This window comes from Gavialis gangeticus, unplaced genomic scaffold, assembly GCF_001723915.1.
Source record: "Gavialis gangeticus isolate Ggan-Ray unplaced genomic scaffold, GavGan_comp1, whole genome shotgun sequence".
Classification (NCBI taxonomy): domain Eukaryota; kingdom Metazoa; phylum Chordata; order Crocodylia; family Gavialidae; genus Gavialis; species Gavialis gangeticus.
In genome coordinates this window covers 37,615,606-37,638,802 of record NW_017729031.1, presented here as the reverse complement: position 1 = coordinate 37,638,802, position 23,197 = coordinate 37,615,606, and the positions used below count along the sequence as shown (strand labels likewise).

At 43.4% G+C, this 23,197-nt stretch overlaps 1 protein-coding gene across 1 annotated transcript in view; it reads right to left on the bottom strand.

Annotated features, from left to right (window-relative positions):
- Positions 1–23,197, bottom strand: part of CNTNAP5 (contactin associated protein like 5) — a 573,569-nt gene that overhangs the window by 196,136 nt on the left and 354,236 nt on the right. The window contains exons 8-10 of the mRNA XM_019522627.1: positions 22,119–22,383; positions 20,082–20,231; positions 18,014–18,185 (exon numbers count right to left, since the gene is read on the bottom strand). Coding sequence (XP_019378172.1) covers positions 18,014–18,185; positions 20,082–20,231; positions 22,119–22,383 — 587 coding nt within the window. The remainder of the gene's footprint in view (positions 1–18,013; positions 18,186–20,081; positions 20,232–22,118; positions 22,384–23,197) is intronic.

Below are 23,197 nucleotides of genomic sequence, written 5' to 3'. Positions count from 1 at the left end.
ATATATATATATATATATATATATATATATGTATGTATATAGAGGTCAGAAAAAGGTTAGAAAACATGAACTTTGAAATGTTTTTATGAGATTGTTATTCCCATTTTTTAACTAGTTCTATTTTCTACCCTCACCTGTCTGTCTATTATGCATTATTGCCTTGAGGGCCTTTGGCACCTGTGTTGACAAAGCAGGTGATGTGCAAGTAGATCACGACTGCTAAGGCACAGTAGTGGGATGAGGCCATTCTGGGGCTGGTGTTGGTGAAAGGAACCCATCCTATTAGCTGGGAAACAAGGATTTAAGTTTTAATTGCTTTGTTGTTAAACTAATTGCATTTTTCATCAGGGTAAATGTTCCAAGAGTTTGCGATGGGCACCAGTGGGAAGGAAGTCGCATCAGTAAATAGATAAAGATAAATAAACCACTGAGTGTCCAGCTGGATGCTTAAATTAGAACTTACGTTGCCACACAGTCTCAAGCAGCAAATCCATCTGCAAAGATCAAACCGCTAGGCAGAAAGCTGAGGCTATTACAACCACAGGCATCTCTATATAGGCACTCATTGGTACACCATAAAGTGACTTTTTAGGTGAATGCTGGATGGTGAAGGGAACATCACCCAATTCCCTCTTGAATCTCACCCCTGAAAACACCAAGTCCAGGAGGTGCTGCAGTGATCTCCATCAACAGCACTGGGAAAAAGACAGATGAAAACTCTCTAGCAGATATTTCTGTTACCTGGATTATAGGTACAGGTTTCCCTCGCTTTATGCTGTACATGTGTTCCTGGAAAATGGCGCACAACTCAAATTCATAAAAAGGGAACCCACTTTACAAATAGGGATACGTTCCAAGACCTCAACTGTCCTGACCCCCAGACTCATTTCTACCACTTTTACAAGACTATTTTGGTACTCAGCAACAGTACACGCAAGCACAGGGCACTATCCTAACGGGGATGGCAACTCCAGAAACACGTGTCGCAGACGACGAGTGAGGAGCACAGGTCCACACAGGAGACTGTATTTTGGTGCACATTGTTCCCACAATGAACTGCACAAAGCAGATGACTTCAGGCTTCCACCAGACCGATCGCATCAGAGTGAATTTACCTCGCATGCAACGAATTGTTGGTATATGAAGGGTCATTGCATAAGAGTGAATTCTCGCATACAGAACCCACATAAAGCGAGCGAAACCTGTATACCAATCAGATGGCTATGGATAGGAGGAAAGGAGACAGGTCTACAGTTCAAATTTCCATTATTCACATCTAAAGCGCAAGATGAACATTTATCCCGGCGCCTATTTGGCTTCCCAGTAACACAAGTTCTTACCCGTGTGCCTGCTAGGGCCAGCTGACACAGGGGAGATGTGGCTATATTGGCCAAAGGTCCATTTTGGTACTTGCTATGTTCTCCTCCATTCCCCTTGATTAAGCTCACATATGTGTACTGTTAAAGCTAATAAAGCCTCTTCTGATTGACTAGATTCAATTTTAGGGTGAACCAGATAAAACAAGTTCCTCAGTGATCCTGAAATGTTTCCACTAACTACAAAGTGAGTATTTGTGAGATTGCCATTTCTGAGAAGGAGGATTGTTTCTCTCTTAAGGATCTGGAACGTCTCCTTATGGCTTTCCTGTTTTCCTTTCTTTAATTCGTTATCACACTAACCAAGCAACCATCTTGTCTGCTTCTAAAGTTTCTAATGGTTTGGCTGAGGAAACTTAATTTAAGCACACAGTTGCACTATAGCAATGGAGAGACCATGCCAGGTCACATAATTCAGTAATTACCAGCAGTAAAACTAAAGTTACTGCATGTCCTGTTACAATCTGTATACTATTTTGGTGGCTTCCCAATAATCCATTAATAATTAAAGTCTAGGGCAACGCCTTTTTAACGAGCTGTTTCCTGTGATGCCTTTTCTTGCTTATCTAAATGGTGGACTTTGCCATTTGCTTGGCTGGGTCTGTTAATTAATTTGAAGCCTTTGCTGAAGGTGCCATTTGTAATACTTGCAGAGTTCATGTTGCGGCCAATGCAGATAGATTTTGGCCTCCTGCCTCAAACATACTCCAATTGCCTTGCCAAGGCCTTTAAAATGGACAGAGCTGGCAATACTGCCCATATTACAGGATTCTCAGCAACCAGAACTCATTGTCTTTGCGAGGCATGCTAATGGGATGAGATATTGCTAGTTAGCATGAGGTTGTGTTGCCAATTGCCATCTCGATTTACACCTGAAGACTGATGGAAGAAAAGCTAACTAACAATGTTGGTAGGTCAATGGCTCTTATGTCCAAGTGTCCCCACCTAGCTCTGAAACTTTTACTGCTTCATATCAAATCTCCTTCATTAGAAGTTTTCAAGCGCTCTAATGCCAGTTGTTAGGCATGTTTTAGCAATACTGTATGCTGCATTTGTGCAAGGGGTTGCACTAGCTGACCACTGAGGTCCCTTCTAACTCTGGGATTCTATGAGTCCTTGACCAACACATTCACAACATTAATCAGTCCTGATGAAAGGGTGATATTTCTTTGTCCTAGGATCTTCCAACATGGTTCCTTCTCTACAGAAACCTCACTTGGAGGTAAAAGTGTTGGTAGCTATCAGAAGGCCTTTCCACCTTCTCCCCAATGATACAAGGTGGACAGCTTTGACTTCTCAAGCTTTCTAAAAGCAGAGAGATGGAATTATTGTCTCCAGTTCATGAAATCTGGGGAAGAGCTCGCTCTGTTCACACTACTGCTGGGATATAATCCATAGCTGCAAGCGTTAAGCAGATGTCATCATGAGCCTAGCATGGACCTTGACTACCTTACACTTAAATTGATTCATCATGCTTGCTTCAGATTAGACACATACCACCAATCTATCCAGTAAACACAATGGCTGTTTCAAAAGTTGAAAAAACCAGCTGGGATCTAGATACCACTGTGATATGCAAGTGCAGCCTAAGAGCCTGAACAGGACAGGGCTGTAATAATACCTGACTTTATTCTATTTCTACAGACCAGTGTTTCCCAAACTTTTGATAACAGAGGAAGCCTTTTTTTTTTTTCTTGATTAAAACTGGCAGTACACTTTATTCACTCATCACAAGCCAGATCTGGTCCATAGGCCTGATCCCATGGACAGTGCTAGCCCAGCTGGGGCCTGATCTCTCCATGTGGAACCCACGTGGTGGGGGATAGGGTTCGAATTACACTTCGACTCTTGTGGGGGGGTATTAAAAAATTGGCCAGGGTCAGGGATGTGCACATGGATCCCCACCAGTACCACGGGGCTGGGGTTATTGGCAGTGGCAGCCAGAAGGAGCTTGAACTGCTTGAACTGCTTAGAAAGGCACGGGGCAGGACGGGGGGCTATGCACGGTGGTGCATCGGCTCCAGTCTATTGCAAGGGAAGAGGGGGAAGGGGTGCTGACCGGCCCGTGGGATGGTTCCCGTCTTTTATGGGTGGGTTCTTGTCTCTTATGGTGGGACTCAGCACCTCAAGCTTCCTTGTAACTTGAACCCTGGTGGAGGACACATTTAGCTGCACAGAGCCAATGTGCTGATCCAGCTGCATGGCATCTGCCTGCCAGAGGACCAATCCAGCTGTGCAGCATCCACGTGGTGGGGCTTCCTCCAGCCACACAGAGCCCACCTGATCCAGCCCATTTTTTAAGACATGTTTCTGCTGCTACTGTGAAATACTTTTGAGATTATGGCTATACACCTTTATAATATACACTGTCCTTGGTCATTGCTCTAGATGTCTGTGGTGTCTGCCAAAAGCAAAGGGAGGAACAATATAAAGTGCTATTCACCCTATAGGGGCTTAGTGGAGAAACCAAGCAATGCCCTGAAGACACTCAAACGTCACCCTCAATTCATGTGTCGAGGGGGATAAAAAGTAGACTCCTCCTCACCCAGCTTAGCTGCAGGGGCACAGGTTGTCTAATTTTGGTGCCCTTACTCTTACAAGCAAACATATTTTTGCTGGATGATTATCACAGAAGGAGCCCATAACGTTGCAACAGCTGGCAGTGCTTCTACTGGGTTTCATTATGCTTCCTTGCCAGGCAGCCCCTGAGTTATCAGACAGAGCAGCACAAGCATTAGCTGCGTTATCAAGCCAGTTTTAAATATTACAGTAGACATGGTGAAGACAGTAGGTCTGGCCTTTTGAACCACAGGGATACAAATAAAAGCTGAGCTTGAATTCCCAGGTTCAGAGGGAGAAATGAATAAGCTTTTTTCTCCTTCATTCCTGCTGCCACATGGGGACTTCTACTTTTTCTAGGGCAGTCTTCACCAAGAAAGGGCTGGAATCAAATGGTTGTCAGTCTACATTATTTCACAAGACTTAAAAAGAGACCTTTTAATTTTATTAACCCAGCTACCGGCTATTGAAGAACACAGTCTAAATGGCTGAAAATGGGCCTTTTTCATACAAATAAAAATGTCACCAAAAATCTCGTTTTTAAGGGGTTTTTTTTTCCTTCCCCACTTAGAATATTTCAGATGCTGTTTTGCTTTTTTTTGTTTCTGCACTTTTCTCAGCTTTGCTCCTGCCTTTTCAGTGGAAAAAAATGAAAACTGGGCAAAAGAGAGGTGAGAAGTATCGGAACAAGAGGGAAAAGAATAAAGCCATAAATGTTTTATTAAAAAAACCCACTTAAAAACCATTTAAAAAATAAAAATCAGTTATTCTAGAAACATTTAAAAACAAACATTATTTTAAAAATGCACATTTATCAAATTTTGACAATCCTTTCAATTCAACTGAATTACAGCAGTCTCTAAAGCTCCCAAGCTCCTTCGTGCTAAGTGCTATATATACACAGCCAGCCCCTTCCTTGCTCCCAAAGAGTTTACTATGTAACCAGGCAAGACAAACAACAGAAGTGCTGGGCAATTGTAGCACAAAGAGGTGAAATGACTTGCCCATGGTGACAAAGTCAACCTGTAGCAGAGCTAGGAATACAATCCAGAGTTTCTGACTCAGTCCAGATGAAACCTCAGATGAAAGTGTAAAACATTTAAAATGAAGCACATCCTACAGCTAGATCTAAATGGGACAAAGTTTGAGAGTCCTCAATTCCAGGATTTTGGGTCCTGCTTACAACATGGGTTGTAACCCAGATTTGCACTGTTTCAGAGAACTGGCAGATTTGAAGCAAGGCACACACCTATCTTAAAGGGTTATGTTTTACGCAGGACCGAATAACAACATTGAAAACAAGTGGCAACAATGATAAAGGGGTTTTCTTGAGGGGGGAACAAAAAAGTCCAGAGCACAAAGCAACCAATGTTGGTGATCTTCAAAAAATGTCTTGCTGGGGTCATCTGAACCCAGCAGGCTTTCCTGCCCACATGCAGAGGGACTGGACCTGATGATCTGGGAGGTCCCTTCCAGCCCCTAACACCTATGAAACATCATCACCTGGAAAATAATCTTACCTCTGAACATAGCAACCCTGCAGAGAAGAAGAGTGGATGCCACCTGGGGTTCCTTTTTAAATTCCATATAAACACCATAGGTTACTTATGGAGGGGGGCAATCAACTATGAAGTGTTTGCATTTTCAGGTCTCAGCCAGGGATCTGAATTCACTACAATGCAAATGCTCACTGGGCATAATTAGTCAGACCCTTCCTCCCTTCTTTGCATGGCCAGGTGAAACAATAAAAAGAATAACAGTGCAAAAACCCCATAAAATTTGGAACCCACTTTAGGCCACACATTACATTTTCTAGAAGACTTAACAAAAGTACACAGGGCTGTGTTCTTAATAGCTTTTCCTAAATTCCCTTTACCTGCAGTAGCAACTAATTTCCCTAAGGTCTGTTTTTTGCAGTATGATGCATACAATCAACACAAATTCAGTACCACAGGGTGGGGGGAGTCGGAAATTAAATTCCAAAACAGAAATGATATGTTTGGATGGGGAGAGAGAATAAACAGCTTGTGAAGAGGGTAGGAGGATGAGTACGCTATTTATTTTCACTTATTAGTGCAGGACTTCTGAGCAGCATAAGGAAGCTGGGCCCATGAATCAGCTCTGCACAGGCATCCTTAATGTGTTAAGCTGTTAGCTCCAATGCCATCACACTGAGTACTATTTATACTGCGCACAGTTGTCTCCATTTGTATACGTGAGGAGATGGACAATATGCAAATAAACCTCAATTCAACAAAAAGGGCAACATTCATTTCAGCTTCCCTCTGGCCATCTGACAGAGCAAGATACCAGAGAACCAATATGATGGGATTGTTAAAAAGCCTAGGAGAGATAGCAAGGCGAGTGAAGATGCATCTACTCTCCTGATCACAAGGCTCCGGGGTGCTAGGACTCCCGAGACATCCTGCAAACAACTAGTTCTCTTGCACAGACTTTGACCTACATTATTTATCTGTTGTCCCTGGCAAGCCTGTGGTCCTGAAATGAAGCTGACTTTGCCAGCAGTCGACTCGGACATCCTCTCTGATCTCAACCAACCCATCATGGCAAGATGTCTGGAAGCTATTTAAAATAAGTGCTATCACCATCATCCTGTATTAGGGGGCAAATCCCTCATTCAGAGCCTGGCCTGAGCAACCATAATGCTAGCACAAGTCGGAAAAAGCCATCCACCCCTGGAGGTGACAAGCCAGAGTAACGCCCAGCCAAATATCCCAATGAAACGTAAGAAATGCCACTTAAATGTGCTGACTCTAGCACTTCTTGGGCATCTTTCCCACTGAAGTGTGGGTGTGAAGAGGACAGACCCATGAAGACCAGCGTTTAGCAGCAGCTAAAGATTCAGCTTTAGTTATGCAGGATAGGGCAAGGGGATCCAGGCAGAGACCTCCAGACCTTGCCGACTTCCACCCATTCCTCTCTGTGCTCAACTTGCCAGAGTTTGTCCTTCGCTCAATAAAGTCCCCAGTGACCCTGGCCCCGAGCGAGTCCAAGAGGAGAGGCACGGGGAACTTCCCACCTTCATCTACATGTGCATCCACGCAGCAGATGGCTTCCAAAGGGTCCGTCTACTGTCTGTGCCGATAGGGTCTTCCCCATCCTAAAGGGAGCATCCACACCATGTGCAACTGGGCTGTGGAGATGCAGCATCTCTGAGCCAAACTTTGCTGGTTTTATGGCACAGTTTCTGGACAGCCATGGCAACCCTTCAGCAGCAACCTCTCCTGTGCCCCCATCCCTGCATCGATTCACTGCATTTGGTGCCAGCTGCGGCAGCCAGCCAGCTTCATCTCCGGCCTAATGCTAGTGTTTCTAGTTCTCTTAGCTGGCACTGCCAGCCAATTGCTGAGGAGCTCCTCAGCAGTATGGCCAAGTTCTCATCCGCTGCATATTTATCTTTCTAACCATTTTATAATTTTTTAGCAAGTGGTTGCCTGGATTTGCCTCAGTCTCTGCTGTAGAAAGGGACAACAGTATTTGCACTTGCACACCTGCACTCCTCCCCCACTCCCCAGTGTGAGAGGAGAAGGGAATGCATAAGGGAAAAGAAAATTGGCATTTACACAGCTTCTTTTCAACAGCACTCCCAAAGCATTTATTTTCTGATGTGCTTAAATATCACTGCCTGTGCTCGGTGGGCAGGAAACTGAGGCACAGAGAGGTATGCAAATTTACAAAGTCAGTGGGGTGTATAGCAAGTTCAAGGACTCAGGGCACCTGATACCCAGTACAATACCCTGAGTAGTTACCAAGAAATGCTCCTTCTTGATTACACTCTGATTCTTTTCTAAACGACACCATTTCAAGATATCAAAACATGCTAACTCCCAATCCCATAAAAATGTGAACGAAAATGTTCCCGGTATCAGTGAAAGGAGAACCGAGGGCAATAATACTGACTAATATAGAGTTTTCCTTCTCAGAAATTCAAAGCATGTCCTTAACAACCAAAGATGGAGGCACCTAACCTGCCAGGCATGCAACCAGCACAGCTTAGGTTCATGATGCTCCCAAAGTCAGTAGCTGTGATAGGAACAGAGTCCAGCAGGCCTAGCTGCCTCTTAGGCTAGGGACAGAAATTACACATAAACCGGTATAGGTGATCAGAAACCAGTTCAAATCTCTAACACAAGAGAAGTTCAGTGCATATAAACTGCTTTCAAAATGGCTGGAACAGGTTTAAGATGCATCTCGATGGGTGTAGTATCAGACTTATGTGATTTAGGCTATTAGTTTATTGAACTTCTGTCCCAGATTTTAATGACCAGTTGAGGAATTAACCTGGAAGGAATCAGTTAGGCCAGTGAGCACATCTAACTGGATGTGCACTTCATCCTGCAGCCTTTTGAATCCAGGCAACCGAGGGATCATCATGAGGCTTGTATCACATGTGTAGAAATGGAGAGTTTATAATGCAGAGGCAAGTCAGGAAAACAGCAGAGCTGATTAAACATGCGAGTTAAAAAGCACAAATCTCAGTGGTCTCCGAGCTGCCCCCACCACCAGACCCACCAGGTATGAGCATGAAATCAAGGGAACAAGCTCGAGCTGGCTGGTCTCTGCCCCACGGCTATAACACTTTCCAGCAGTGACCGAGATGCATTTTACCAATGAGCTTACTCATGGATGTCAGCTGCAACACTTCTCAGCAGACTTCCTGCAAGAGCTGTAACCTGAGCCTGACACATCTTCCTCTCCTCTGCTTTCAAATGTCATCATATTTTAGTCCCCCCCAAAACAACAGCAAGCCACGCAGCTAGCTAACTCATAGCAATCTGCTTCTTGTGCATGTTTTTGCCTATCCAGGCAATTAGGGATTTAAAGGAACTTTTTCTTTAGCCCTTCATGCTGCAAATGCAGTGTGGAGAACAGGAGTTCAGAGGACTACATGCCTCCCAACTCTTGCTAGCAACCCAAGCTGGGACTACTCCCTACAGTGCACAACTCACTCCTTAATTCATCCTTTTCCTTCACCGATTGGCCTGTTTTATCCATAGATTGCAGCTCATCATAAACCAAGATTGTATGTTCTTTGTGCAGCACCTAGCACAGATGAGCCCTAAGAAGCAGGAGGCATTATATTATTATTATTAGGATACACAACCATGCCAGTCCTGATGGAGGCTGTATGCCTGACAAGTTTAGAAACTATTTTAATATAGGCCACCACACATCTATGGCCCAGGTGAGTTAGCCCAGACCCCGTCATAACAATCAAAACAGTTGATTGAGAAACCTAGGGGGGAACAGGCCGGAGACCGCTGGTCAGAAAAGGTGCAAGTGCAAAGGACAACTTCAACTGCCTCTACTGTTCACTGGAGAAGAAAAGGTCTCCAACTCCCCCAGAGGATGTCAATCCAATGACTTTCATCAGCGTTAAGAAAGATGAAAAGAGAGGTCTGCCTGTCACTCCGGCCACTGCCTCTGGGTCCACAATTGAGTTACTGCTGTGCTAGATGCTGCTGCAATTTCTCATCTTGCTGAGTAAGAAGTTTCTATTATCAACTTTCTGACCCCTCCGAGCCCTTTCCAGCAGATCACGAGGCAGGGTCAGGAATCCTTCATAAGCTGCATAAAGGCTTTATTAAAGGCCACAGTGCACGAGTCAGATGACTGTTAAAAAGTCTTTAGGTCCAGGACCTAAATGTTCTTTCCTTATGGGGTAGAAAAACTCAGAGAAGGCTTCATGGAGCTCCCAATGCACCTTCATTTGGATGAAACTTTGCAGTGCAACCAAAAGACTGCACAGCCCCTGCATCATCGAGATCCATCCCAATTTAAGGTGTCTGCCAGGAGTATACCTTTTCTGCCCCCTTAAACCTCCTCCACATCTAGACACTGCTATTCCTGCTGAGGTCAAAACTCAACAGGGGCTGGAGACCATGAGGTCATGATACCTCTACCAGCATTATATGCTGTGATGTATTTTCACCTGAAACCTTTTGGGGTCAATGAGAATGCTGCTCCAAAATGATCCGTCTCTTCTGCAAACAAATACGTGCAGGAAGCACCCTCTCTCCCAACCCTACTCTGAACACCTTTCTAGGGTTTCTGAAAGTTAGAGATGAACATGAAGTTCAGTCACTATTCCCCCTTTTCCCAAACTCCAGGCCATGCCATAAAGCACAGTGGGGATGGACTGACCAAGAAAATGCATTTATTCACTGCAAAATGAGACAAATATCCCCTGATGTGCACAGGCATTTCTAGCCAAACAGAAATTTCAAAGAGGGGAAAACACTATGTACTAGTGTCGACAATGTACTAGTCATAGACAATGCACTAATCATAGCTATACCATATGTACCAAAGATAGACATGGACTTATGGAGAGCCCTGTGCTCTCTGCAGTTGAACAGTTACAGCAAATTCATGTGTGGCAGGCAACAGAAACTATCATCAACCAGCTAAATGCAAGTAGGCAGCATTAGGGATAAAACCCAGAACCTGATTTCAAAACCCACAGGCCTGAAGAAGAATCTCCAATTAAACTAGCACTTTACAGCACACTGGTTGCACCTACGTGTGGAATTAGTCATCTGGAATAAACTCTGGCACAGCTTGCTCTGGAGTTTATTGCTCCTGGGTGCAGTGTTTACACGTGTACCCAGGACCGCATCATGTTGAGCTGGGTTGGAGCAGCCCCAGCTGGCAGGGGGCCCAAGCCCAGAGCTGCTCTGCTCCAGCTCAACGTGCTGCAGAGGGACTGGCTGGAGCACGGAGGGGCTCCAGAGAGGGGCTAGCTGGCTGGCAGCCCCCTACACTGCAGCACCCTCGTGCCCCAGGCAGCCCCAGTCACCATCCACATGTGTGTTGCAGTGTACTAGATAACTCCATTGCAGGGTAGTACTTGTGTTGGGCAGTACTATCTGATAGCAGAGTTCATTAGTTTACTGCAGTCTAATAGCACGTGTAAATGTTGATGCTTTACTGCAGAGCTAATTTGTCAACTCCACAGTAAAGCACACGTGTAGATGCCCCCACTACCTTAAACATATGGGACTGTGGACCACTCCTCTAGAGGCCACCCTGACATAAGTGAAGTCAAACTATTTGGCCCGACCTGAAGATCGAGCCCAGTGAGTCTTTAGCACACTCATCCCAAAGCACCAAATGCTACCCTGAAAAATGGACCAATGAGCATCATTCCCAGCTAGTCCACTCCTAGACTTTAGTGCAGAAACTCTCTTTCTAGGAGATCTCACCCTATTACAAATGAGTTGTTTGTCTCTTGTTTCCAAAACCCAAGAATGAATGACACCAGCTTACAAGCCTGTAGCAAATAAATTGCTTTCTAAATAGAGGCATCTTCTTCAGAAGAGGCTTTTGCCTAGATAACTAAGACAAATGTCCCATTTACATGTTAATTAACTTGCACAATTCCCACGTGTTAAAAATTACGAAAAAACACGTGCTTTACAGTGCGTGCAGCAATACATCTTATAATTAAGAATATGGTGATCATTTTTCAGAGAGAAGATGAGATTACAGCATTTGAACTTACATCTTATTATTAGACACAAAATAGGCAGCCCCAAATACATAGTTCCAATACACAGAGCCAAACCCAAACTCCCCTGCAGTTCAGATCCAGATATAACGCAGTCCCAACCTTGGGGCTGACAAGAAATGGGGATCCAGGTAGGACTTTTATGATCTGACCATCCTGACATGGGTGGCCTTTTCCTTGGAAATAAAAAAACCCAACACAAAACAAGCCCCCTCAACACACACACACACACACACACACACACCCCCAAACAAATAAAACAATAGGAATTTTGAAATTAAACACAAAATGCAGACCCGGCAGTGATCTACAACTTCCCTTTCTTTCAGAAAAAAATGCAACACTGGGGTAATTAATCATGCCTTGATTCACCTATCTAACTAGGTTGCAAAGATCCTCCACTCTTACAATGATTACACCAAATTCATTTGTGTTGTGTGGAGTACCAAAAAGACTACAAAGCAAGCCAGACCATTTGAATGTGCTAAAAACACACTCGGCTGATGCTATGCTAGCTGGACTACAGCATGGATGTATCCAAATTTGATCAAATTCGGAGTTTCATCCTCCTGTTTTCACTGAATTCCTGTCCACAGTTTGGTGCAAGCAACAGTGACACAACATCTCTTTTCAGGATTGAAATCTTCATTGCTTTAGCAGTGGAAAGGACGCAAGATTATGTTCCATCAGCCACATTTCAATCCATCCTGCCAGCTCTGGTGTCAAGGCTTGACCTATGGCATTTGTCTTCCGGACCAATCGTGTCAGCTAAGTAATAGAAAGGGTCTGCTGCTTATCTGAATCATTTTTCAATTTAGTCTTTCTGGGTTTCCAATTCTCTGTTGTTAATAAGATCATCCCAGATTTCAACTGACACTACCACAGCCACGCTCTCATCCTACAATCTGTCAAGTCCTTTTGCAATTACCTGCAATTGATTTTGTAAGTTTTGTCTCTCTCTCTTGCGTAAAACGTGGGCTCCAGTTCTGATCAAAGTCTTCCTCGGGACAAATTTCAGTACAATTATTGAAGTGGCTGCACTCACAAGGAGAGAGAGACAATTTTAATATGAGTTCCACTAAACTGGAAAGCTGTATCAACCATCTGGCTGTATCAGCCTGCTTCCCATGCTGCTGATAGTGGTACAGAAAAAATTGCTCGACTTCCATGAAGCACTTCAGCACTTTGTGGGTTGTGTCTTTTATTTGCTAAAAAGGGTTTAACGGGATGTTGCACAAGCATAATTTCAAAAAAATAAAATAACTCCACCTAAAAGTTTCTCCTGATTTTCCATTATCTATGTCAATGGCAAAGAACACCTCAAACAATGTTTGCTATGATCTTGGAAAGTGTCTTCAGCAATCTGGATACCATTTATCTAATTGTCTTTGCTGTTCTAATCATTAGTATTAAATATCCTTAAATAAGGTCCTTCTTTTCTGTGTAGATGGTGGTAGTCATTAAGGGGGCATCTCACATGTGTTACCAGTCATCATGAATTAATGACCAATTATCATTCTTTTCCTCCTCCTTTTCATCTTTTAATCTTTTACCTGTAGCATCTGGTAATGGTCCACAAATTTAAGTATACCAAGAAAAAGTTCATCGATCTTTTTTTGAAATTGCTGAGTTTGTGGCATGTCAAAGGCAATGTTAGCAACAACAACAACAAAAAGAAGCAGCGCACTTTCTGACCATGTTTGCATCTTTGCTTTTTCAATTGTTTTTTATGGCATGATAGCAGATTGATCTTTGCCATTTTTGGGGCACTGAAGATGAACAGAAACTGCTGGTGTGATTAAGACCAGTTTATCATTGTGACTGTGTCTCATTGACAATGGTGGCATTGAAAACAGCTTGTAACATTCAGATGGGAAAGGATGCAGTGATAAAATTTGTACATTTTGAAACAGAAGAGGACATAGGACTCCATGTTATTCCTCATCTTCATGGACTTTTAAATGACCTTTGATTCTGCATCCGGGAAGCACTTAAGAAAATACCGTGGAGCTACAAAAATTCTGATAAAACAATGGACATTATTAGGACCATGCATCATAGATTCAGTTATAGTGTAACAGCTGATGGAAAATTATCACTTTAGGAGACGTCAAGCAAGGAAGTCTTGCAATAAAGTAAATAATAAACAAAACTATTAAAGGGAAGCAAACCTTTCCTATGAAACTATGAAACTATAAAGCACAGGCCTGAAAGGGACTGCAATGGCTGATTTGGAAGAATTAGCTTTTGCTGATGGTATCTGCCTTTTCACCCATAACAAAGCACACATGCAACAGAAATAGTCTGAGTATGACTGCAGAGTGTATACGACAAGTAATCAATGCCAAGAAAATGCAAACAATGAGAATTAACACAGGCTCAGCAGGACCAATCACTTGTAAACAATGCCCATTAGCAGTAGACAAATTTGTGTACCTGGGACTAAAAAATAATAATAAATTAAATTTAAAAAAAAAAAATCAGTAAAACAGAAGGAGCAGATGAAGATATGCAGAACCATATATAAAAGGCAAGAGCAACTGTTTATGCAACAGAACAACATTTGGAGGTCAAAGAAGCACAGCCTTGGAATGAAAATTAAATTGTTCAGCAACAAGGTAAAATCAGCACTGCTATGTGGCAGCAAAAGCTGAAAGAGAGAAAAGAAATCTTGGAAAGAAGACAGATTCTTTTCTGTACAGATGCCACAAAGGATTTTTGCAAGTTTGCTGACCAATACTGTGATATCATGAAGGCAGGCCCAAATAAGAAATAAAAAATATATTATTTTAGAATTAAAGGCAGAGGATGGAGGTAAAAAGGTGATCTGCTAAGAATGGGTGATGAAAAACCATTTGTAACGTAATATTTTAGAAGGAAGTGGAAGAAGAAGAAAAAGGGGAGGACAAATGCAAGAGGACAGGAGAGAGAGAGAGAGAGAAAGAGAAATGAAGGAATTCAGAATAGGATGGTCAATGTTAGAAAGAAAAGCAGCTGATAAACATGGGTTGAGAGCACAAAATCATAGCAAAGTAGGGCCAGAAGGGACCTCAGGAAGTCATCTAGTCCAACAGTCTGCTCTAGGATCACCCCTATCTAAACCATCTTATACATGTGTCTCCAACCTTTATGGCAAGCATGCCTCATTTAGTTGCCCACCACCCTGAGTGCCACCCTGATCCCCTTCCTCTGTCCAATCTGCTATACCACTTTCTGCTCTCTGCCTTTTGCTTTCTTGCCCGATCTTTTGCTCTGCTTTCTGCTGGTGGGCCTTTGCTCCCTGCCCCATCTGCCACTGTGCTGCCTGTAGCCTTGCCAGGCTGCCACATGCCGCACATAGAGGCTGCCCATGCCACTTACAGCATCCATGCATCCTACAGGCCTTGTCTAACCTATTCAACCTGCATGAATAATTCTTTGGCATAGCCATCAGACAACCAAAACACCAAGAACAGCCTTACCACGGGTACAGCTGTGTCCTTGGACACTAAGCAACTATCCAAGGTATCAAAGTTCTCCTCTACTTCCCTCGTACGTGACCTTTCATTAAAGGATCCATTTCAATATGGAGAATCTGTTGTTGCAAATTCCACATCCTTCCTTTTAGCACCTCAGTTTAAAATAAAGCTTTTTCTTTAGAAGCATTCTTGCTTTTCATTATTTTATTTTATCTCAACCACTTGTTTCCTACCGACTTTTGTAGCCATACAGCATCTGTGAAATTCATATGCTGCAGTTGGTAACCACTATTTGGCACCCCACATGTTGCCAAATAATGGGCATCTAGACATCCGGTTGGTAATCACTCTTTGGCACCCCACGAGTTGCCAAATAATGGCAGCTAGGCACCTAATTAGCGTGCATTGGAGCAAATTTGACAAATCGAGTCTGCTAAAGCGTGATAATTAGCATGCTCCAGCAGTCTCTGCATCATGTCTCTTCAACACCCCTGTGCTTCAAAATGGCGGTGGGGGTGCTTTAACTGAAATTTGTCAAATAAGCTTTAAAGTGCCCCCACTGCCATTTTGAAGTGCAGGATGCTGAGTACACATGATACGGTGGGCACTTTAATTAGAGTGGCTATCAGAGCCGCACAAATTAAAGCACCCCCCTCCCACCTCAGAGCACATGTGTAAACACCCAATGCTGCTTAATAGTATGGTAACAGTTTGATGAACAGGCTTAGTATTTGCTACATTTAGAAAAATTAAAAAACACTGAGGGAACCAAACACCATGGCACAGTCAGGTTATGCAGAACCATATTATCCAAGCCAAGCAGATGCATGAGCTCAGTCATACCCAGGAGGAGAAGGAAGGAGACAAGTGAGGTCAGCATTGTCCTCTGGTATGCTCAGAAAGCAGCTGTGGGACTGAGTGATGGAAAGGAGAGGGAAGCGACAATCAGGAACGGGGCAGCAGCAGGATGGAGGACAAGGGATCCAGATGCATCTAGACTATAGAAAACCAGCCCCCATGACTTAGCCAATCTCCTCCTGTCAGTAGCCATCAAAAGTGGATTCCTACCATTAGCCACCAATGACACCAGAAATCCCTTCCACCCCCAGTGTCTATACAGTTCTTAAACAAAAAATAAAACAAACACCCCTCCTTTAATCCTTTCCACGTCCTTTAATTCTCCACAAAAGAGCAACAAACCTTAATGTTCTGAACCCTACCATTTTAATTTTTCCAATAAAGCTTTGATTAAGAGCTAGCCAACACAGCTCATGAAAAAGGAAGCAAAAGGCTTGGATAAGGAGGCACAAGTGCCACGTGTATTTTTACTGTCCTGTATCTGTGCAGGGGGTTGATGACACGTCTCTCAAAGTCCATTTCAAACCTGTGATTCTATGGAAATTAAATTAGACCCTAACATTTTTTAAAATTCAGCATACTTCAAACACAAGTTGTATTTACTTATCTATTTTGGAATAATGCAAGAGTTCAAATAATTTTTTCGGGAAGGAGAGAAGACATTAGGAAAAAAAATGTACAAACTACAGAGTTACTCCCCCCCCTCCCCCCCAAGCCCCCTTGGTTGAAAGCCTGAGGTTTGGGGTTTGTTTGTTTTTTAAATATATATTTGTTTATTTAAATTATTATTATTAAATATCAGGGGCATGCAAAATGGGCCCTATTCAATTCGGATTCAGCCCAAATCAGAGACAGTGATTCGATTAGTTGATTCAGATCAATGTCCCTGATATGATCTGGCCGAATCGAAATCTGAACATTTGATGCTGATTTGGGGAATCAGTGATTTGGCCATACACACAGCATTAAAAGTGTTTTCTACATACCTCGAGGTACCAGGCGGCTCGTGAATGCTGTGAGCTGGGGCAGGTGGAGCGCCCCACAGGAGTGCAGGGCAAGTGGGGGGAGGGCATGCGCTTCGCGGTGAATCCGAAAGTGGACCAGAAGTACTTCCAATCCACTTCCGGGTCCACTAGGGAGCACATTGCCCCCCGTGCTCCCCTGGCTCAGCATTGGCCACAGGGGGACCCTGTGTGACGCCCAAACCCAAGAGGCACCAGTCATCGAGCCGGGAGGCCATGGGGGGCCCACATTGCACTCCCTGGCAGACCCAGAAGTGGACGGGAAGTGCTTCTGGTCCACTTGCGGGTGTGCTGCTGAGCATGTTGGAGAACACCCCCCCACACACACGCACACACACTTCTGTGGGATGCTCCAGCTGCCTGGTACCTCGAGGTATGTAGAAAAAACATTTAAAGCTATGTGTACGTCCGAATCGCTGAATCTTTCTGAATCTCTCTGATTCGATTCAGAGAGGTTAAAGGGTCCTCTGATTTGATTTGGATTTGGAGATTTGGTCACCGAACCGGGCCGAATCTCTGCCAAACCAAATAAGGGACTGAAGCGTTGCACAGCCCTATTAAATATATATTCATTGTACATTCATTTTATGTATATATAAATATATACTTTATTTATTTATTGAAATATATATTCACCCTTGATTCCCATCCCAGCTTACAAAGGATTCACATCAGCGTTTCAGTCCAGGTCCATCTTTGGCAGATGTAGACATTTTATCATTATTTTGTCTTACTGAATTAGCAATACACTGGTGCTATGTACTTCATCTCTCTTATAAATGTGCTGTGATGTACAAGCTAACATGAAAACTGTAAATGATCTATTAAAACAAAACACAGAGTGTATTAAGGAGATGACATGTTTTGATGAATCAAATAATTTCTCCTTCTCCTTCTCTTTCCTTTTATGCTTCAAAGCAATCAACTGTTGTTTATGCATAAAATTTAATCCTTTCACCAATCTGCAGTTTGATTGAATTTGCATACTCTATTTCCTGCGAGTCAATGTGAACAGAGCCTCATGTAATTTAAACTATTTCCCCTCCAGTCCCTGTATCTTTGCTGTAATATTTTCTATTAGTAGCTCCATTATGCTTAATATCTATAATGTTGGGAGATTAAAATTTTCACTTAATACAACCTGTATTTACAAACTGCTACAGTGGGAAAAACCCCCCACAAACACAAGAAAAGAGAGACAATAATTACCTGTCTTTGATGCCACACAGATCAATGTGTAAATCACTGAAATTCCCCAGGGAACCTTGCTGAACCAAAATGAGGTCCTTGGGCTGGTTATCAATAAAGATGAGTCTCATGCAGCCTTGAAACGCAGTAATGGGATTTAAACATTGGGAATCAGTGAAATTGTCAGTGCACCCTGTGGGATAAAGGAGAGAGGGAAAAAAAAGAGAGAGATGAGGAATAATATTGAGATGATCATTTGTTGCTGTTGGGACTTCCTGAAGGAAGACATTGAGGCCTAATTATTCCTAGTGTTTTCATTCCTTTTACTGGTTGAGCCCGTGTGTCGTAAATCCCACAATAATCAAGAAAAAAAAGAAGCCATGAAGAAAATTGGGTGCAAGGACTTTGGGTGTGATAAGCAAAGTAAAATTACTTTCATCTTCTTTCAACTCAACAGGCAGGAGCTGTTTTATCCAGACCAAAAGCTGTGCAAATTGTAAATCAGAATGGCTAAAATCCTGCCAGGTCTACACACATAGGCACGTGGATGTAATCCCATGGCCACTTGGAAGGAAAATATTAGTTTCTTCTTGTTTTACCCCATTTTGGACAGTCTAGAGAGGATGACTACTGTATTACTGTTTTGACTGGAGAATTAAAACATGTCAGGAAACACGAGTTATGGAGGTACAGTAGTTAACAGTCCCTCTTCCAAACAGCTTACAACAGAAAAAGACATCAGGTAATACAGAAAGGATGTGGAGAGAGTTGGAGAGAGTCCAGCAAAGGACAATAAAGATGGTTTGGGCCTGGGGTACATGACTGAGGGCACTGGGCTTATTCGGTCTGTAGAAGGGAAGACTGAGGGGGATTAAATAGCAGTCTTCACCTCCCTGCAGGGAGGCTACAAAGAGGATGGAGCTGGGCTGGTCTCAGTGGGAGCAGATGACAGGACAAGGAGCAATGGGCTCAAGCTGCAGCGAGGGAGGTTTAGGTTGGATATTAGAAACAACTTTCTCATGAGGAGGGCGGTGAAGCACTGGAACAGGCTGCCCAGAGCAGTGTTGGCGTCTCCATCCCTGGAGGTTTTGAAGACCCGGGTAGACAAAGCTCTGGCTGGGATGATGTAGTTGGGGCTGGTCCTGCTTGGAGCAGGGGGTTGGACTAGATGTGACCTCCTGAGGTCCCTTCAACCTTAATTTTCTATGATTTCCATGAATACTTCCAAAATGTGATCAAGAAATTTAGGAGCCTTGGTGTTGACTTAGGGCACAATTCAGTCCTTAATGAGGCTTAAATGAGTCTTAACGTCAGCAACTCCAAAGCTCATAAGTGCATTGATGTATTTGTCACTTCCATTTTGGATGATCAAGTCCTGTAGGCACAAGCTCAGAGGGATTCAAACAGATATGCACCTAAGTCCCCAGAAATGCTCTTAGCCAGTAGGAAAAACCTCCCAAAACAAAACATGTTTCACCCTACCTTATTCACATAAGCTCTGACTGGCCATGATGAAGGTGATTTTTGACTTTCCGTAAAGCAATCTTCCACACAATGGGAGATGTTGGGTCTAAACCTTCCTCAGCCTGAGGGTTTAGGAACCCTTATAGTCCACTTCCCAGGAGAGTGCCCCAATCAGCCTGCTATAGACTGGGGGTGGGGGCATGCTCCACACCTTCCTTTGGGACTGCGCTGCTGTGTGCACAAGTGCACGTATGAGGCATGGGGGCAAGTAATCTTGTGCATGACTTTGTGGCTCAGTGATACAGGGAGAGGGCACCTGGGATTTTGGTCTCATGTTTCCAAGCCTGTTTATGCATTTTAATATAAGTCTTTGCTATAACAAGCAATTCAAGAATATAATGGTATGTATGCTGCCCTGGCCAGTGCAATGCAAATACCACTGTACTGCTCCTGGGTCTGAAGTTGGAGCTAGTTCAAAGTTTCAGCGCTGTCACGTCCCAAATAGACTTGCCAGCAGTCCCCTCCCATGGACTCCTTTAAGTAGGGGTAAACCATCTTTTCAAAGTTCAGTCCACAGCAGGTTGGATCATAGAAACCCATCTTGTTTCAGTCTGAAGCCACCTACCTCCAAAGTAGTAGCTGTCCCCAGAAAAGATCGGAGAGGCCGTGGTTGCATGGGCCGCAGACGCAACATCATTATCCAGCATCAGCGTAATGCGATTTCGTCTGGCGTTGATGTTAACTGAATGCCACAGCCCGTCATGGAGATTGCTGCCTAGAAAGCAAACACGAATGGTGGAAGAGAAGAGAGGGGCAGGAAAGTGAGGGCATTTATCAAATGTCCACAGGATCCAACGTCTGATTTAGGAGAACACCAAAACCACCTGGAGGACACTAAAATGCAACGATCTGCATTGGAGGCTGGTGCATCCTTACTACCCCTGGAAGCAGCTGGCAATAGAAAAGACAGTGGGACAAAAGGGAAAACTTTTTTCCAAGAGCTTATAAAGGAGACTGAAGCACAATATCTATTGGCTTTTACTGGGACTTTCGTTCCTTTGTCCCACCTATAAAGAAAACTCAGGGGAGGGGAAGGGGTTATGCTGTTAGCATCGCCTCTCCCTTTTGCATCCCTGTGCAAGGCTGGGACTAATATGACTCTTTACCACTTTGCTCTAAGCATGTGTGTTGGATATATAATTCTTTAAATGTCACAGCCCAAATACAGTCTTAAACTCCACGAGACTGTCTTCTGAGACACACAAGTCCCTGGTCACGGTTCCAGTATGACTTATGGCAGTGCATATCATTAGAGTTGAAATAATTATATCAGAATGAAACTCATACAGGTGAGTCCTGAGTCAGGCATTTCATATTTACCCCCTCTAATGGGAATTTTTCATTAACACTGCTTTCAGAGGAAATCAAAAGCACTTAGTGTCACAAAGGGGCACACTAACTGTGCAAAATGAAATGCAAATGCTTCATCTGGTTGTGTGTGTGAAATCTTTTCATTATGAACCCCAAAATTAGACCATTTCCACAAAAGCTTCCTCTTTTTTCATAGAAAAACAGGCCAATTTTCTGGGGAAATGGACCAATTTTCAACAAAGAATAGGACTATTTTCTAGTGAGAAATGATGCTAAGGTCTGGGGGGAAAAAATCAAGATTGAGATATAGTTCCTCCATTTGTCATGGAAATGGGTGTATTTCTGAGCAAAGGTCCCTTTGTAGAGGGTGCATGACATTTTATTTTTGGCATGTTTTCAAGTGAAACCTGCCATTTCAGAAGCATATAAAGCAACTGAACAAAACAGGTTGACCCAGAACATCAAGTAGGATGCTCCACATCAGATTAAACAAGGTCAGACGTGAGAAGTCTGCATGACTTTTATCTAGCTGCTCTTTGTTTTAAGCGGGCAATTGAAAAGGGATAGTACATAGCCACAGGAGCAAGTGAAGAACTGTCCAATGCATTCTCTCTTATGGGTATTTTATTTTTAAGTCTAGGAGAGGGGTGTAGCTGTATTAAACTGGCATTTTACCACTCCAGTTGTGGAAAGCAGATTTCAAGTTGGTTTAAGTGGACTTCTCCCAGACTCTTCTGGTGGTTTAAAACTGCCCTCTCCAATGCTCTCCATGAAGGAGAGGTAGTTGGGTATGACACTGTGGAAAGGGCATGTCTTTGGGGACAGACAAATACAAATCAGAGTGACCCTCAGGCTGCTCTAAGTTGTGAGAGGACCTGAGATGGCTCCTGCACTAGTGCATCGATGCGCATGTGCTGTTGGGGAAGCTTTCATGTGGTGCAAAATCAGCTTTGCCCAGCCCTGTTGAGGAATGAGGTTTGCCAAGACCAAAGGTCCAGTTCATTTTAATAACTCGAAGAACAGGATTTCTACTGTTCTCTGAGTTTCTAAAGTAACTTGAATCTCAATTTTTTTTTTATTTTTTAGTGTTGAGTAGAAATAGGCCTAACCCCTCTGGATCCAAGTTTCTTTGCCTTTTTTACATCTTTTTTACTGTTGCAAACTTAAAGCTTAATTCAATAAGGCAAAGCAAGAGCTCGCCCTCCTTTATGCCGATATTCTTTCTTCCATACAACAGACTCCCGAGCTTAAAAACAGACACCGGTGAGAGACGCCAACTAAAGTGGGGTACCTTCATTGATCTCCACTGAGGTTTTGGATGCTTTCTGAATGACGAGCATCAATCTGCCAGCATGGAGGTAAAGCAGGAGAGTCCCAGACCCTTCAGACAACGTGGTGGATAGGAGCAGGCCATCCTTGTTCCACGTTCGAAATTGGAAGCTGACTGACAGCCCGTCGATTTGGGGAGTGCCGGGTAGCAGCAAATAGCTGCTGCTGGAACTGACAAAGGTGATGGGAACGATTTGTGGTTCAGAACAGGAGAAAGTCACATTGCCCTGAAAGAAATGAGAAGCAAACATATGAGGATCGTAATTCAGCTGACGACCTAGCGGCACTCCAAATGTCCATGAATGGCTGGATAATCCCATTCTGCTATTCAATGGCTGTGGGGAATAGCACAGGGGTGTAGGTTGTAGCCATGCTGGTCTAAGGACACAGGCAGACAAGGTTCTTTGGGTAAATCCAATATCTTTTATTAGACCAACTCAAATAGTTGGAAAAAAAAATTCTTTGCAAGTTTTCGGGTACAAATACCCTTCGTCAGGGTGAGGAGCAGTCTCACCCATGCCCTTTTCTCGTTGCCTAAGTTAGAAGCTGAGGCCTAATGAAAATGCTGCAAAGGATTAACTTCTGAAAGCACTGAAAATTCAGGCAATAGCTGAATTGCTGAACCAAACTTTTAGTGCATTAATTATTTTTGGTGGAGGGCCACTTACTGAGTTTTGGCAAGCAATCAAGGGCCGCATGACAAGCAGCCAGGGGCAGATAAATATTACTTTTCTAAATTTTTTAGGGGCCCTGCGAGCCAGATAGAGTGGTCTGGTGGGCTGCATTTTTCCCATCCCTGATATACAATGTGCTATGCCATGCACTCTAGTGGTATAAAAGAATTAAATTGCCAAGAACTAATCAACGTGTATCTGGTTGAGTCAGTACCAAACAAGATAATCCAGAAATGTAACAAACAAAGCAGGTTAATACTGTATTGAAAGGCTGTGGGTGAAAAGAGTTTAGCTGTGAAAAAGATGCAGACTTGGTAAGCAGGGAAAACTCTGGCTTGTGCATGCATAATGAGAAAAATCTACCCCT